The sequence below is a fragment of the Lolium rigidum genome, chromosome 5, assembly GCF_022539505.1.
Source record: "Lolium rigidum isolate FL_2022 chromosome 5, APGP_CSIRO_Lrig_0.1, whole genome shotgun sequence".
NCBI classification, from domain to species: domain Eukaryota; kingdom Viridiplantae; phylum Streptophyta; class Magnoliopsida; order Poales; family Poaceae; genus Lolium; species Lolium rigidum.
This window is the reverse complement of record NC_061512.1, coordinates 94,338,471-94,354,838: the sequence shown is the minus strand read 5'-3', so window position 1 is coordinate 94,354,838 and position 16,368 is coordinate 94,338,471. Positions and strand designations below refer to the sequence as shown.

At 43.4% G+C, this 16,368-nt stretch overlaps 1 protein-coding gene across 2 annotated transcripts; it reads left to right on the top strand.

Moving 5' to 3' along the window:
• Positions 1–1,414: 1,414 nt before the first annotated feature.
• On the top strand, positions 1,415–8,789 carry LOC124652240 (uncharacterized protein ycf45-like). 2 transcript variants are annotated; one of them, XR_006987648.1, is made up of 10 exons: positions 1,415–1,695; positions 4,721–4,783; positions 4,885–4,962; positions 5,283–5,503; positions 6,467–6,539; positions 6,635–6,919; positions 7,252–7,395; positions 8,031–8,081; positions 8,402–8,561; positions 8,637–8,789. XR_006987648.1 is itself a non-coding variant. In XM_047191261.1 (9 exons), exons 1-9 carry the CDS (start codon positions 1,516–1,518, stop codon positions 8,471–8,473), a joined length of 1,167 nt encoding a protein of 388 aa, XP_047047217.1. In that variant the 5' UTR covers positions 1,415–1,515; the 3' UTR covers positions 8,474–8,789. The 2 variants fall into 2 exon arrangements, 1 of the variants encoding a protein (XP_047047217.1); XM_047191261.1 differs by having other exon boundaries at positions 8,402–8,789.
• The last annotated feature ends 7,579 nt before the right edge of the window (positions 8,790–16,368 follow it).

Sequence of the window (16,368 nt, the reverse complement as noted above, 5' to 3'; positions counted from 1 at the left end):
GGTACCGAAGGGGACTGGAAGGTTTTTAATGAGACGGCTTGCTAGCTTAATATATTTGTATTTTCAAAAAAAAAACATTGTGGTCGCAACCGAGCTCATTATATCTACCTTAACTGGTTACATATATTTCTAGGTTTTCACAGTTTTAGCTGGGTGAATATTGTCTGACCCGTATGAGCCGGGATAGATATTTATTGAAAAACCACAATACTACACTACAACAATTTGAAGAAATATGTAAGTGAGTATAATTTAAATTCACTAGTCGTTTGAGTTGAGGTCTATTTCAATATAACAAATCTGCCAATCATGATATTGCGACATTTCATTCTGGTCGTCCCCTGTCCATTCTTAAATGAAAGTTCAAAGATCACTTATTCTAGAGATGACATCTCCATTGATATGATAGGAAGACCCAAAAAAGACGACTACCAAAAGTCTAGCCTAACATATTAAAACATTGTTTTTTTTATCAAGAACGTGTATCGGGTTCCTCAGTCCTCCAAGCACTAGTGACGCCGGTTGGAGGAACAGATGTATGGAATGTATGAAGGAGGTGGAGGTGGAGGATATGTCTTCTTTTAAGAAAGAGACGGCGGCTAGGTTGGACGGGGTGTTTCTTTGAGCCAGTCTCCCACTCCGCGACACTTAAAATTGAACATCCAGAAGCCATAACGACTAGGCTACCATACTATCTTACCTAGTATTATATTATCCCCCCCCCCACACACACACACACACACACAAAAGTTGATGTGGCAGCTAATTAGAAATAAGAGATGAATAGAGTAACATATGTGAATGCTCTATCATAGCATAAGTTACAAAAAAGATAATGCAAATGGGTCATATACATCATTTTACATTAAACTTTACAAATCAATAAATATAATAAAATTATGATACTATTACATCAGACCATGCGTCATACAAATAGTATTATATCGAAGTATCGTATAGAGATTTGGTGCACATGGATACCAGTGATCCCCTTTTACAAAGTAATTGAAAATCATAGTTCTAAATTTTAGAAAACTCTGAAAATAAATTTTGATGTAGCCAGTATTGTATCCCACAAACGTGTAAACTTTCAACTGGAAATAATGTGTATTTTGGGCTACATAAAAATAAGAAATGTGTGGATGTGAGGATAATGATTCAAATCTTTAAAAAGAAATCAGACTTTGTCATTTTTGTGTAGCTCAGAAAACAAAAATTTGAAATTGAGATTTTGTACATTAGTGGAATACATCATCAGCTTCTTTCAGAATTTTTTACGTAATTATTTTAAAAATATAAATATATTTTTTGATTTTTTAATACGCAAGAGCACTGGTGCCTGTATCTAGAATGACTTTTAGCTGAGACGCGCGATGAATAGGCAATCCAGTCTAGGAGAGATAAAACCGCGCGAAACCTCCTTTATCCGTCCGAACAAACGGATACCGCACCTTGCTCGCTCGAGTCACCGCCGCCGTTGCCGCCGCTCTCCGGCCACCCGTTGTTTGTACTAACATGGCCCCGTCTCCCGCTCGACTCCTCATCTTCCTCCTACCCACACCGAACCTCACGCCCCTGCCTCCCGTCAGGCGGCCGCGCAGGGCCTGGGCTGGCACCGCCCGCTGCGCCGCCCCGGAGGCCGCTGCCAGCGGTGGATTCGTCGTCATCGAGGACGACCTCTCTGAGCTCCTGCAGGTCCATTTCTTCTTTCGATTCTTTTCCCCGTTTAACCTGTTCGGTAACTTCGTCTATTGTTAAGAAACAATTAAAGGGCCGTGGTTCGTTAAAAAGGAGGGATACCACTGCTCTCTCTATCGATTGATGCGCGCAGCCAGGCTGTTTATGTAGAGATCTATCATGGTCAATAAAAAATTGGACTTCATCAACTATCCGAAGATCCATCTTACTGATGTTTCAAATCTTTTATGCCCGCTGGTTTGGTTCATTCGTATGTACACTTTAAACAATGGACTGCAGTTTGAGGAAAATATTCTGCACAATAGAATGTGATATGCACATTGACATGCTCTCACTTTCAATGAGATACCATCAGAACTCACTGATTTCAGTAACTTCAGTAGACACTGGAATAATTAGCTTTCAGTCAAAATTCCAGTTGTACAAGCGAATTGAAATTAATTTAAAAAGTCCTTTTGAAGTGAATAAATATTTGGTTAAATTCAAGCGTAAGTTTTGGTTCTTTGGCCGAAACGCAAACTGAAATCAGTGAAATTGAGTAAATTTCAATCATTTTGGTTGTGGCCGAAATAGTTTTGATGAGGACTGGCTTCCCGATCTTTCACGATGCACCTTGATGATCCATAGGACCGATAGATCTTGAACTCCCTTGACAGATTCAAGGATACTCAAGCACATATGATTACTCTTGACAACTCAAGAACTCACACATCTTTATTAGATAACTAGACGAACGTCCGAGACGCTGTCATAGAGCCAACCCCGCAGGGATGGTGATAACTGGAACCCAAGGTTCTACATGATCTGAATCAAAACTAGACTACCCTAAACCCTAGCCGTGCCATCTCCTTATATGAGAGGGAGAGGTGGCCAGCCGGCCCCCTTATTGGGCCTAACCTAGTTCGGCTTGGACAGGCCCAAGTCAAACAGACTCTATTAAAACCCTAGATGGCCCACAACATGACCTGACTACATTATTATCTCCTAATAACAATATTATAATAGAATACTGGTACAACCTTAGACCTAATTATCATATCAATGGCTGTCCTAGTGTACCAGGCCTGGATATCCATATCATCTCTCCCCTTCTTCAAGAAGCGTTGTCCCCAACGCGTGAGGGTCTGCTAGAAAAAGTGTAGCGTCAGATAAGAATATCGCCGAACTTCATCCTCAAGCCTCGCCAGTCTGCCACACCACATCCTCCCTCTCGACTAGCTTGTCTTGACCTTGGCGCCCCTTTGGTCTTCGACGCAAGCAACCTAATTGAGACACGGGCATCCTCCAAATACAAACTGAAAGTGCAACATGCATACCACCCAAGACACACAGAACAAACTCCTGCACGCCATAGATCCAAATAAGTTGAACACACCCGAGTATGCACCCTTCTGAACACTAGTGTCTCCTTTTATTTTCGTATTTTTTTTTCTTCTTTTGTTGGCCTAGATTCCACACACCAACAAAACAATTCAGCACTTTCCTTTGCAATTCACGTCCGGTCTACAAATTTGCACCAAACATTGACACGTTCCTGTTTGTACTCCAAAATATATATGTGCCACACATGCTAGAATAAAGCACAGAAACAATCCCACGTGAAACGGACACAATCCGACCATATCTCCAATCCATGCACAAACTCCTCAAAAAAAAATTCCTTTCTTTTTGATGTTCATCATGCGATGGAAATAAAGCAATCCGATCTGAACTTTCCTTATTCTTTTTTTTTTTAGCCTACTCTGATGTTGCCTGCTGTAGCAGTCCAAACGGGACTCCCAAAAATCAGGACCAAATTTATTCGCTCCTTTTTTTTTTCAGGTACGGGAGCAGTAACAAAAACCGATCTGCACTTCCTTTTCCTGGTCCATGCATTGCTCTTTTCCTTTTACTCTTTCTTCTTTCCTTTACTTTGCCAACTGCAACCAGAACCTGATCCGATCAGATCCACGCACGTCTTCGTCAGGTAGCGTGCCGACGGAAATCGAGCTGGTGAAAATCGATCTCGAGAAGAAAAAAAAACCTTGCGATCTTCCTCACGATCAGTAGCACACCTGGCAAATAATCTGGAAACTTGACTCTGCCGCCCACTTCCTCCTCCTCGATCTGCACCAACAGCATGGCGGCGACGTACCCAATGGTGGCCATGACAACCGAGCAGAAACAACCGAGCAACAAAGCAATCTGCACCGTGATCAACCTAGCAAACTGATACCACATGATGAGGACTGGCTTCCCGATCTTTCACGATGCACCTTGATGATCCATAGGACCGATAGATCTTGAACTCCCTTGACAGATTCAAGGATACTCAAGCACATATGATTACTCTTGACAACTCAAGAACTCACACATCTTTATTGATAACTAGACGAACGTCCGAGACGCCGTCATAGAGCCAACCCAGCAGGGATGGTGATAACTGGAACCCAAGGTTCTACATGATCTGAATCAAAACTAGACTACCCTAAACCCTAGCCGTGCCATCTCCTTATATGAGAGGGAGAGGTGGCCAGCCGGCCCCCTTATTGGGCCTAACCTAGTTCGACTTGGACAGGCCCAAGTCAAACAGACTCTATTAAAACCCTAGATGGCCCACAACATGACCTGGCTACATTATTATCTCCTAATAACAATATTATAATAGAATACTGGTACAACCTTAGACCTAATTATCATATCAATGGCTGTCCTAGTGTACCAGGCCTGGATATCCATATCAAGTTTTGAAACCGAATTTCGAAGCCATTAATAATACCTGCCACTGGTGTAAAAACAGGCTTAAAAAGGTAGGATAGATGCTTGGTTTCTATTGCTATTTTCTGTAAGAGTCATGTTACTGCTCTGCAATGGACTTACACTTACTTCAATACTCGTACAAAACATCATATTTATATGCATCAGGATTCAATGCTGTAAAATCATTTACCACACACATAGTCGACCAAGTTTCTGTATATTTGATCTAGTTATTTTCTGTAAACTAAGAAATATAGGGTATACATCTATATATCCTTTTCAGATTCTACCTAGAGATTTAAGAGATAATCTGCAAAATGAACCTAGAAGGGACCAGCTGTTGGAGGTGAGCAAATGCACTTGTCTGTTGCCACTACACCTAAATCATCGTGTTTGAATATTCCTGAATTTAATTGCATAAACCATCCCAACTGATGAGTGAGTTAGGTTATTCTGGATTTGGGGAGACGACCTGAGGCACGTTTCCTTGGTAACTCTGGTGGCCAATATCTACGGGATAGTGAGGTATGCAACTGTAAGTTAATCCTGAGTTGATGACATACTTGCGCTAACAATATTGTGAAATGTAATCATACCATGAAATCAAAGAGTACACGGTTCTTCCATTACAGTGTGGTTGGTCTTGTTGTCATGTCTATTGTCCAAACTATATAATAGTATCAGCTATACTCATGAAAAACTAACTTCTTTATGCTAATGGATATGTGCTGATTCATCTGATAAATACATGTGAGCCCCTAAGCTTAATCAATGGGTAGCGAAGGGAGAAATTTGTTTGCAAACTAATGTTTCCTGTTCTTTTGATTTGCCTATTTATTCGACAGATTTCACAGCTAGAGTTGGAGGAAGCTCAGAGAGCTGTAGGAGAATTTGGAGGCGACAACCGTGCTGGAATCGAAGGTACATTGCATAGGATATCTGCCATAAGGAGTAGAAAAGGATTGGTTGTTGGTTTGACCTGTCGAGTTGGCCGAGCCGTCAATGGGCATGTTGATATGGTCCGTGATCTTTTAAACTACAAAGAGAGCATTCTCTTTTTGGGAAGGTACGTCGCTTTGCTGCATCAATATTTAGATCTACATGCACTGAGTAATAGTGGAATATGGAACACTTCCAAACTTCTTTGGTATCTTTAGTTCATGAAGGCTGATTGTGCGGCCTAGAACATTAAAATAAATGGTCATATGTACATTTATTCAGGAACATGTATATGGTTTGAAAAGGCAAATGGTTTCTATTGATATACCTAATGTCATAGTAATAGGACCCTAGGGGCATCCTTGGTTCGCTGCCATGTTCTACCACGGTTTTGTTCCACAAGCTACACTTTTTATGGCAAGAGTTTGGTCCTAAACCAGCTATGGCATATGCAAAACCTTTCTATCCTGTCATAGGCTAATTTATTAGCGAGCGTTTGCCTCAAGCGTGATGCCCGATTCAACCGCCACAAAAACTGTAGTTAGCCAAACTTTACAACAAACTGTGGTCCACACTTCATAGGACTTTCGATTTCTGCTTTGTTTATTTTCTTAAAATATCAAAAAAATCACTAATTCTCATAAAGATGTTATGATAATTTTGGAATGACAGAGTTTTCGGTATTTTACAAAACAAATTAACGGTGAAATAGTGAACGAGTTCTAAAATTCTGAGGAACTAATTCATACAATAATAATTGCTAAATAGTGTCTTGAATTGTGGAGCCAAGATGTCATAATGAATTAGGATGTGGTTTCTATTAACTTTAAAAAGTTGTGTTTAGGCCTTCAATGGATCCCTGATTGGATAAGTAAAATACTGGAACTAATATTGCCTCAGAGCAGCGTTTCTGATACAACTCTGCATTGCCATATGTGGTCTAGTGCCATTTCTATGTTATACTTATCACATATTCTATTGATGTTTGATGTTGTGCATCCATAACTTTTCGGAGCTCCTTGTGATTTAATTCAAGCATCCGTGTTTCAGTGCAATCAGAATATATATTAACAGTTTTTTATTTGGTCAGACCTGGGGTTGGCAAGACTACTGTTATGCGTGAGATTGCACGTGTTTTAGCAGATGAGTTTCAGAAACGAGTGGTATATAAACAATGTTACTGTCTTTTACTACTCGGGCTCTATATTCGTATGTATAATTCGAACATGTTCTATGGGCATGCTGATGTTTAGGGCAGGTAATTGTGGATACAAGTAATGAGATTGGTGGGGATGGGGATATTCCTCATGCTGCAATTGGTGGCGCAAGAAGAATGCAAGTACCTGAACCATCAATGCAGCATAGAGTGATGATTGAAGCAGTTGAAAACCATATGCCTGAGGTGGTCATTGTAGATGAGATTGGAACTGAAGCAGAGGCGCAAGCTTGTCGGTCAATTGCAGAAAGGGGTGTAATGCTTATTGGTACTGCCCATGGAGAAAGGCTTGCTAACATTATAAAGAATCCAGTTTTATCTGACTTGGTATGCCATTATTCTCATAACCTGCATTGTTATGCTCGTAACTTTGCATTAGATCTGTACTATACCCTGTTATTGTACGATTTTTACATGCTATTGGATTCGAAATGGCAAACTTGAGCTTGTTGTCATATATAGTTTCAATTATTTTATCTGTAGGCATGATAGCTTATACATAATCCAGATATTGGTCCAGCATTGTTTATCGAAGATGGATAGTCCTACCAAATTTCTTGCAGCCATGCTCTTGTAGAGCGAAAGTTTGAATATTTAAAAGAAAGATGTTTTTATCCACCTATCAGTCAATATGCTAACGTTATTTGTTGGAAAATCAGATTGGAGGAGTAGAAACTGTCACTCTTGGTGACGAGGAGGCACGTGCGCGACGTACCCAAAAAAGTATTCTGGAGCGAAAGGCCCCTCCAACATTTCCTTTCCTTATTGAGATGAGGGAGCGGCACTACTGGGTGACTCATCGGGTATGTGTATTTTCTTTTCTGTATATGCCAAGTGGTCAAAGTATATGAATATATACATTTTCTGCTTTGTTTTAACATACAGGCCAATGTTGTCTCGTTTAAAATCGTCTCGTTTAGAATCGTAGAGATAATCATGTAGAAGTACCGCACTTGCACGGTGATACACTTATAGCATATTAGGAGTTAGGAGAACACCAAATTTCATATAGCTGATACATATCACAGTTCATGGTTTCGCGTCAATAGTTCTAACTTGTAGTGTGTGTCATATTGATCAGTCGCAATACCTTATATTAATGTTTCTCTATTTTGAGCAACTCTGGTAATGTAGTGAAATAGTTTTTTGGTTCTATTATTTTCCTCTATTATGGATGACTAACACTGTTTACGAACATATCTATCTATTCTAAGCTCCTGTTTGTTTATCATCCTTGCTGAAATTTCTTTGACGTGTTTTCTACTGCTATTTCTGCTCTGCTTTGTTAGGAACTAAGACCATCTTAAAACTCAGCATGCTACCTGAATGATATCAACTAACCTTTCTTTTCAAGAATGGAATGTAATCACAATTCAGTATACAGATTTTTTTTTTCTCATTTTGTGATGACTGTTTTTATGTGGTATCCCTTTCGCAGACTGAGAGGAGTGTTGATATGCTACTCCATGGCAAGAAGCCACTAGTTGAGGTAATATTTATCAGCATGTTTCTCGCAGTTTTGGGATGGGATACATTTCATGGCATGACAGAAAAGTGACCGTTTTCTGTAGTTTGCTTTACCTGACAATTTCATTTTGAAGCATGACTTTGCTGTTGTGCAATTTGCATGCTCAAAAAGTAGTGTTTTAATGTTGAGACTATAGGAAAGTTATAGTAAAAGTTATCGAGATGATTCTGTAGTTTGGTGGGCTATTCTTTAGCGAGGCAAACAATCCATATCGCTGGCACTTCTTTCCATGTAAGAACTTAATGCATACAGCATTAGTTGATGTGTTTGTTACATTGCAGGTCAGGAAAAGGGATAACGAGTTTCAGGTTATCATTGAAAGATGGGCAACATATGATGGAGATGGACTCTGAATTCCAAACTTTCTAGCTATTATTTCTTCTGCCAAGCTTGAGCTCTTTATATTTGCCATCTGTGGATAACTGGTACAAATTCAATTGAGCTTGTTATTGTAAGGAGAATGGAGAGATCCTGATTCCTAATGTTTGCCGACTTTACTTAGAAAAGTTTCAGTGTGCTTGTTACTCTGGCACTGAAACTGATGTTGCCCATTAAGCTTAGTACCAAGCTCCATACGATCTTTTTATACTCTTCCGTGTATCAACATCGCTGTAAATCATTTTCGCTCCCAAGTTGGGTCTTCGGTCAGTGCAGTAGTGTCAACTTTTACTTGAAGTTGTACATGTATTTTCTTCCTATGGTCCTGAAATTGCTAGTGGATTGGTTATTGGTATTAATTGGCAGAAAGTGCTGGCAAAAATACTACCTCTGTTCCCAAATGTCAGCCTTTTTAGAAATAGTTTAGCTTTCTAAAAAGGCTTACATTTTGGGACGGACGTAATATTTAAATGTGTGGCAGGTTACCAAAACTTGAAGTGGAGATTCTTTCATAGGCTACTTGTGTGACCAATTACACTAATGTATGTCCCTGGGTTGTCCAAAAAAAATCCAGTGACAATATCTCTGCTGATTCTGGTTACCCAAGGTAAATATAACAAACATACCGCCTAGTCATTATGCCCCAAGAAAATGTATGTGAAGCTTGTATATAATGTGGTAAGAATCATTATTTGATATTGAGTTATATAATTCTTGTATGTAGCATTAGTGCATCAATGCTTGTGTTCTTTTCCTAGTTTTCAGACTACCGGTGCACTGTCCAAGATTCAGGACTGAACTTGGTTTCTCATGTAGCATAAATCCTGATTCTAACAATTTTCATATCATGGTTTCGGTTTCACATTCTTTATTATGTTTTGTTCGCTTATGGAGAGAGACAAAATCCTGAGAGTAATGTATTTGTTCTACCTTCAAGAGCTCTGAAAGAATCGCAAGAATTTTTCAATGCGAAAACCTGAGAGTATAAATACTGGAGGATAATTTTCTTCAACTAATGCTAATTCGTGTCAATAATGGGAGGCCCTGGTATTAGTGCTATATACCTTTGATGGCAAAAAAATAGATGATAAATGGTGAAGACAAGTAAAATTAGATGTGCAGCTGGGCATTCTGCGATCTGAACAGGTCAAGGACTGAAATACATAATGCTGCAACTGAAAGTTTTTTTTAATGGATTCCAGTTTTTTTTTTGTAAACGATAATGCATACCAGTTTGTTGTGGGGTAGCTGCATTATAGTGGCTCTGTAAATGGTGACAGAATAGAGAAGCATTAGCTGCAACACGTTTGGCGTACCCTCGTGTTTCTGACCTGCGATGCTGCGACCAAACGGAATGTGCACTAGCAATAACGTTTTACTGGGCGCCATGTTAAATTTCTCAGCGCCAGGACCTGCAAGCAATTCGCTGCGTGGTCCTCTCTGCCTGCAAATTAAAAGTTAAACCCTGCATTTTCTACAGTACTTATTTATGCCTGCACGAAATTCAGATGCTTGTTGATCTGAAATGCAATTGCTGGTACATCACACATGGTTGCAGCTCCCATGGACCACTGGATCATCCACAACATCCCTCTGATCCCAAGGGACATTTCAGTTGGTAGTATCAATTGATTTTGTGTGTGGGTTTTGCAGAGGTGCTGAGTCATGCGTGCATGGTTAGCTGGGTGGTTGACATCAGGGAGTAACTGCCGTTGCTACATTTCGCAGCAAGAGATAAAGAGCCTTTCCTGGACGGCCAAGTGTGTTCTTGCCTGCTTGTTAGCATCCCTGTCCTTGCCGCGGCAGGAAGCTCACATGCGTGCGTGACATGATTGATCTCTCTCGCGCGCACAGTGACGCCCGAGGCATGGGCTGCTCCTTTCTTTCTTCAAGTCCACTCCTAATCCTGCCGGACTCGGTCAACTGCGCTGCACACACACACATGGAAGCATGACCGTATCAGACGCATCAGAGAATGGTTCTTCGTCCTTGAATCAATGTTCACATGCATTATGCATGCACGCCATGGCAGCCCTGGCAATGGAATGGGTGACAATGAGCTGGTCCAGAGGAAGGAAACATGTAAAAACAGTGAATTAAGTGGATTGCACAGCTTGGCATGGTATCTAAGCCTAAGCGTATCTCTAGCGGCGCGGACACCCAAATTGTCCGCGGGCGTCCGTTTGCATCGCCTGCCGGATGCGAAAATGGTCGTGCGTCCGTTTGCATCTAGGGGTGGCTCCAGCGGGCCGACGCATTTTCGGCGCGGGCAAGTTTATTTTCAGGAAATTCGGAAAAGAGGTTGTAACCTCAAATTAGCTCAAATTTGCATGAAATTACAGCCTCAAATTGAGGTCTGGAATAAGTTCATCACACTTTGCATATGGTAGGGCGCAAAGTGGAGTCCAAAAGGGGATGATACGGGGTGGCCTTTGGACACCTCCTCCTCAAGACCGACAAGCCCTCCTCGTGGCCCAATGACACGAGCTCGGGCCAAAGTCATACACCAAGAGGTGAACTCGCTCCTTTCCACCTATACATTGAACTCCTCATTGGATGGAATGCTACCTCATGCCGATATACTGTGTGTCATCGAGTACGAGCCTCAAGAGGAGTACGTCGCGAGAGACCCGCCGCTGGATAAGGAAGAAGGAGAAGAAGGATTCCAGCCGGAGACAATCACTCAAGATCGGCACTGCCGGCCTCGACACACCGGAGCTGCCGGCCTCGACACTCCGGCACTGCCGGCCCCAGGACGCCGGCACTGCCGGCCTGCTCACCCCGGCACTGCCGGCCTCCAGCCGCCGGCACTGCCGGCCCCACCTTCTGATGACGCAACGACGACCCAGGCCGGCACTGCCGCTGGAGCCAGGCCGGCACTGCCGGCCCCACCCAAGTTGACTTCATCCAGACCGTCTATTTATCATCTATGGACCATGATACTTTATTGTAATGCCTATTATGCCCCTGTACGAATCTGGACCTATAAGTACCTCATCCCTCTCCCCAAATTAGGGTTAGACAAGATTTAGGCTTAAACTACTTTGAGCTTTGTCTTCCTAGAACTATGTTCTTTGTATCAAGGCACTCTTGAGGGATTTCTACTCTTCATGGATGATTCAAGGCTATCACCTCTCTCATCCAAGTTCTAGTTGAGATCTCCAACACCAATCTCCCACTTGTTAGATTCTACCCAAGGGTCTCTCTAAGAAGTGGTTCTATTGGCTTGGTCTAACCTACCAAGGGAGTAAATTTGGTTTGTGTGTGTGTGTGTGTGTTTGTATTGGATCTTGTGTTCTTCTTCCTCTCCCGCCTCATTCATCCACAAACTTGGTCAAATTCGTGGGATATGGGCACATCCTAGCCCTTAGGCCTCATCAAATGGTATCAGCAGCTCTTGGTTAGCCCGGATTTGACCCCCATCCATCCAATTTCACCCTAAAAAAATTTCCAAAAAATTCCCCAAAAATAGCCCTAAATTGCCTTTGGTCAGATCTGTGATTTTGTTGCGTTTTTAGTGGTTTTGATCCATGGATTTCATGCCCCTCTGGTTGATCTACGTTTCCCCCACTTTCTAGACTTCAATTGCATCGATTTTCGTCGTTTTGGTCGAATTTGGTCCGCTTTTCGCGAAGAACAGTTCGAGCTGTTCATCGAGAACCGCATTGCCGCCTGCCGGCCGACACCGCCCGGACCGACCGCTGCCTCCACCTCAAGGCCGGCACTGCCGCCTCAACTAGGCTGGCACTGCCGCCAAGAACAAGCCAAGCTCGCCAGCCCCATTTCGACCATGACTTCACCTTTGTGTTTGCTTGTTCTGGTTTGAGTGCCTTTTGTGTAACACTAACCCGCAGCTCCGACGCAAGCGATGACACTCTCGGCACCCCGACTTGCAAACGTACTCTTGATCCCACCACCATATTGCAAGTTGTGTGATCTTCACCGCCTACGCCACATCTAGGTATAACTTGCAAATCCCTTTTCCTTTTGCGATCCAAACCTCCCGAGCATTGCTTGTCAAGTGTTGCGAGACATTGCACGCGTCCCCGTTGTGAGGTGTGTGCGTAGTTTTGAGTCAAGCTTATAAGCAAAACTCGTGTGGCAAAATAGCAAAAGCGAGGCTAACGCTAATATCGTGCGAGAAAAAGCCCGGCAAAACACAAAAAGAGTCCACATGCTACAATAGAAAAGAGTGTCAAGTGCCACCAAACACAAAAGAGCAAAAAGCTTTTAAGCAAAAGAGAGAAACGAGAAGAGAGGTCGCGTGTAAATCTTGGCGTCTCTCCGTTTGCAACCAAAGCTTTGACTCTACTTGTGTTACTGTGACACCGGGCACCACCTTGTTGGTTGGTTCTTGTCTTTTTCCGCCCATTCCTTGGTCACACTAACCCCAATCATCTCGTGTGTGCGTTCCACATCTTTTGTGCTTTCGTGATCACCATTTGGACATTTGATTTTTGGAGCTTACGCACTTTTAACAATACACTTGATCTTGGATTTTATCATTTGGCTTTCCACCATCCTAACCTACCACCATATTTGCTAGCTTTTGCGTGTGTTTTTGTGTGAGTACCCCAACACAAATAATTTTGCTCTCGGTATCGTTAGTTGACCCAATTCCATCACTTCAAGGTAAGACCCGAAGGTAGTTTCTCCACTAACCACCACCATATAGCTCTTGCCTTGATCTCATGGATAGGAACGGAGATAAAGCGAAGGACGACGGAGTCCTCCACAACAACGAGAAGTTGGTTACACAACACAACCTATGGACTCAATGCCAAGAGTTCAAGGAGCAACTCGCCTTGTTCGAGACACGCATCGACGATCAATATGAGGAGGTGGCCAACAACTTCACCATCGTCAATCATGATATGACCCTACTTCGAGAAGCTACGGACAACTTGAATGGCCAAATGGCGGCCAATGATGCGAACATGGAGCGGCGCATGGATAATCTCGAGTGTGCCATCAACAACTTGGGTCGCCGACACCGACATCGCTCTACTTCCTCATCATCATCAAGCTCGGTGCAAGATTACTACTCTCATGAGCGCCATACGTCCTCAAGCTCCAACTCAAGGCATGAAGACCATCATCGACTTCGTCGCCCACATGATCGTCATGAAGACTCTCGCTCAAACTCAAGGCGAGGATAATTCCATCGCCATGCTCGTCACCATGAACGCCCCCCACAAGAACAAGTTCTACATGATGACCGTCATCAAGTGGATCGCCATGCCCACCATGGGCGTGACGACCAACCCCACGACAACGTCATCCACAACATGGAACCGACACCTCATCGTGAGCCACATGTTGATGCTCAAGACCAAGGTCATCAAGCACAACCGAGACGTGATCTCCGCAATCATCCTCGTCAACAACAACATGGAAGAGGAGACCCATACTTGGCTCAAGAGGAGGCCGCCGACAATGGGCGTCGTCAACAACCTCGTAAAGATCTTCGACAACACCCTCGTCGCGAACCAAGTGAAGCTAGTGTTCAAGTTCAACACCAACCCAATGTTATGGTTGGCCGTGGAAGACCTCCTCTACCGCCTCGAGCCGCAAGAGATGAAGGCATCCGTCCTCGCTGAAGGAATTTGGAAGATGAAGAGAATATGTTTGGCAAGCTCAAGGTCAACATGCCCAAGTTCAAAGGTGAAGACGATGCCGAGGCCTACCTCTCATGGGCACTCAAGGTCGACAAGATCTTCCGCATACACAACTACTCCGGTGCCAAGAAAGTGGCCATGGCGTCTCTTGAATTTTAAGATTATGCCAACACTTGGTGGGAGCAAGTAGTCACTCTAAGGGAAGAAACGGGTGAAGACCCAATTGACACTTGGGAAGAGATGAAGGAAGAGATGCAAGCTCGCTTTGTACCAACACACTACAAGACCGACCTCTTCAACAAACTCCAAAAATTGAAGCAAGGCACCAAGACCGCTGAGGAGTTCTACAAGGAGATGGAGTTAACTATGATGCGAGCCAACATCCAAGAATCCGAGAACCAAACTATTGCTAGATTCTTCAATGGCCTCAACTACCCCATCAAGAGGATCGTGGAGTTCCAACAATATTCTAACATGGTTGAGTTGGTTCACCAAGCGTCCAAGGCCGAGCGCCAAGTGAATGAGGACATCAAGTACTCCAAGTCCAAGTCATACTTCGCCTCCAAGCTAGCTACAACAACTCCTACAACAAGTGTCAAGCCTTCCGTTTCCTCTACACCACCCAAGCAAACAACTATACAAAGTCGCATGAAGCAACCGATCACTTCCACCGCCTCCTCAAAGGCCTCTACGGGACCCTCCAATGTCACTTGCTTCAAGTGTGGCACACAAGGCCACAAGTCCTCTGAGTGCAAGAATACCAAAGTCATGATCACTATGGAGAATGGTGACATAGAGACGCTAAGTGAAGATGAATATGAAGCTCTTGTGCAAGCCGCCGTCGCCAATGAAGAAGATTATGATGAAGAAAGTGGAGAAGACCCTCTCTTATGTGTGCATGACCCTAGCCCCTCGCTTGTGGTCACAAGGGTGCTAACAACGCAACCACAAGCTATGGAAAAGACCAAAGGTGCAACATCTTCCAAACCCGGGCCGGTATTGGTGGCAAGTCAATAAAGGTCATCATCGATGGAGGAAGTTGCCACAACCTCACAAGAACCGAGTTGTGTGAGAAGCTCAACCTCACGCTTCGCAAGCACCCTCATCCTTACCATGTCCAATGGTTGAGCGACAAGGGCAACGTCAAGATACAACATACCGTCACCCTCAACTTCAAGATTGGACCTTATGAAGACACTATTGAGTGTGACGTGGTGCCCATGACGGTGTGCCACATGTTGCTTGGCCGCCCATGGCAATTTTACAAGAAGGATATACATGATGGACACTCAAATGCATACACCTTCACGGTCAAGGATAAGAAGTTTGAGCTTCGCCCAATGACTCCTAGCCAAATCATCGCGGACAATGCGAAGGCTTTAGCGAGGGCACAACAACACAACCACCATAGTGAGTTGAGAGGAGAGGGAGCAACCCACCAAAAAGAGTGAGCGCCACAAGCCATACATGAGTGAGATAAAGAGTGTCCTCCTAGCCACCAAAAGCGAGTGGAGAGAAGTGCAAGAAAACCCATACACCACGTTGCACTATGTGCTCATTTGCAAGGGACCATCGTCGGCGACTAACGACTTAACCAACATTCCTTCGTCTTTGTTATCTCTTTTGAAGGAGTTTCAAGATGTCTTCCCCGACGAGCTACCTCATGGGCTTCCACTTCTTCGGGGCATAGAGCACCGCATCGACCTCGTATCCGGCGCCCCGCTCCCAAACCGCGCTGCCTACCGCACCAACCCCGAAGACACAAAGGAGATTCAATGCCAAATACAAGATCTCCTCTCTAAAGGGTATGTTCGTGAAAGCCTTAGTCCTTGTGCGGTTCCCGTGATTCTTGTTCCTAAACCGGATGAGACGCAACGAATGTGTATGGATTGTCGCCCCATCAATGCCATTACCATTCGATACGCCATCCCATTCCGCGTTTAGATGACATGCTTGATGTGTTAAGTGGTGCCACGATTTTCTCTAAAGTCGATTTGCATAGTGGTTACCACCAAATCCGCATGGCAATTGGTGATGAAGGGAAGACGACATTCAAGACCAAACTTGGTCTCTATGAATGGCTTGTCATGCCATTTGGTCTTTCAAATGCTCCATCAACTTTCATGCGCCTTGATGACCCACAAGTATAGGGGATCGCAACAGTCTTCGAGGGAAGTAAAACCCAATTTATTAATTCAACACAAGGGGAGACAAAGAATATTTGTAAGCCTTAACAACAGAGTTGTCAATTC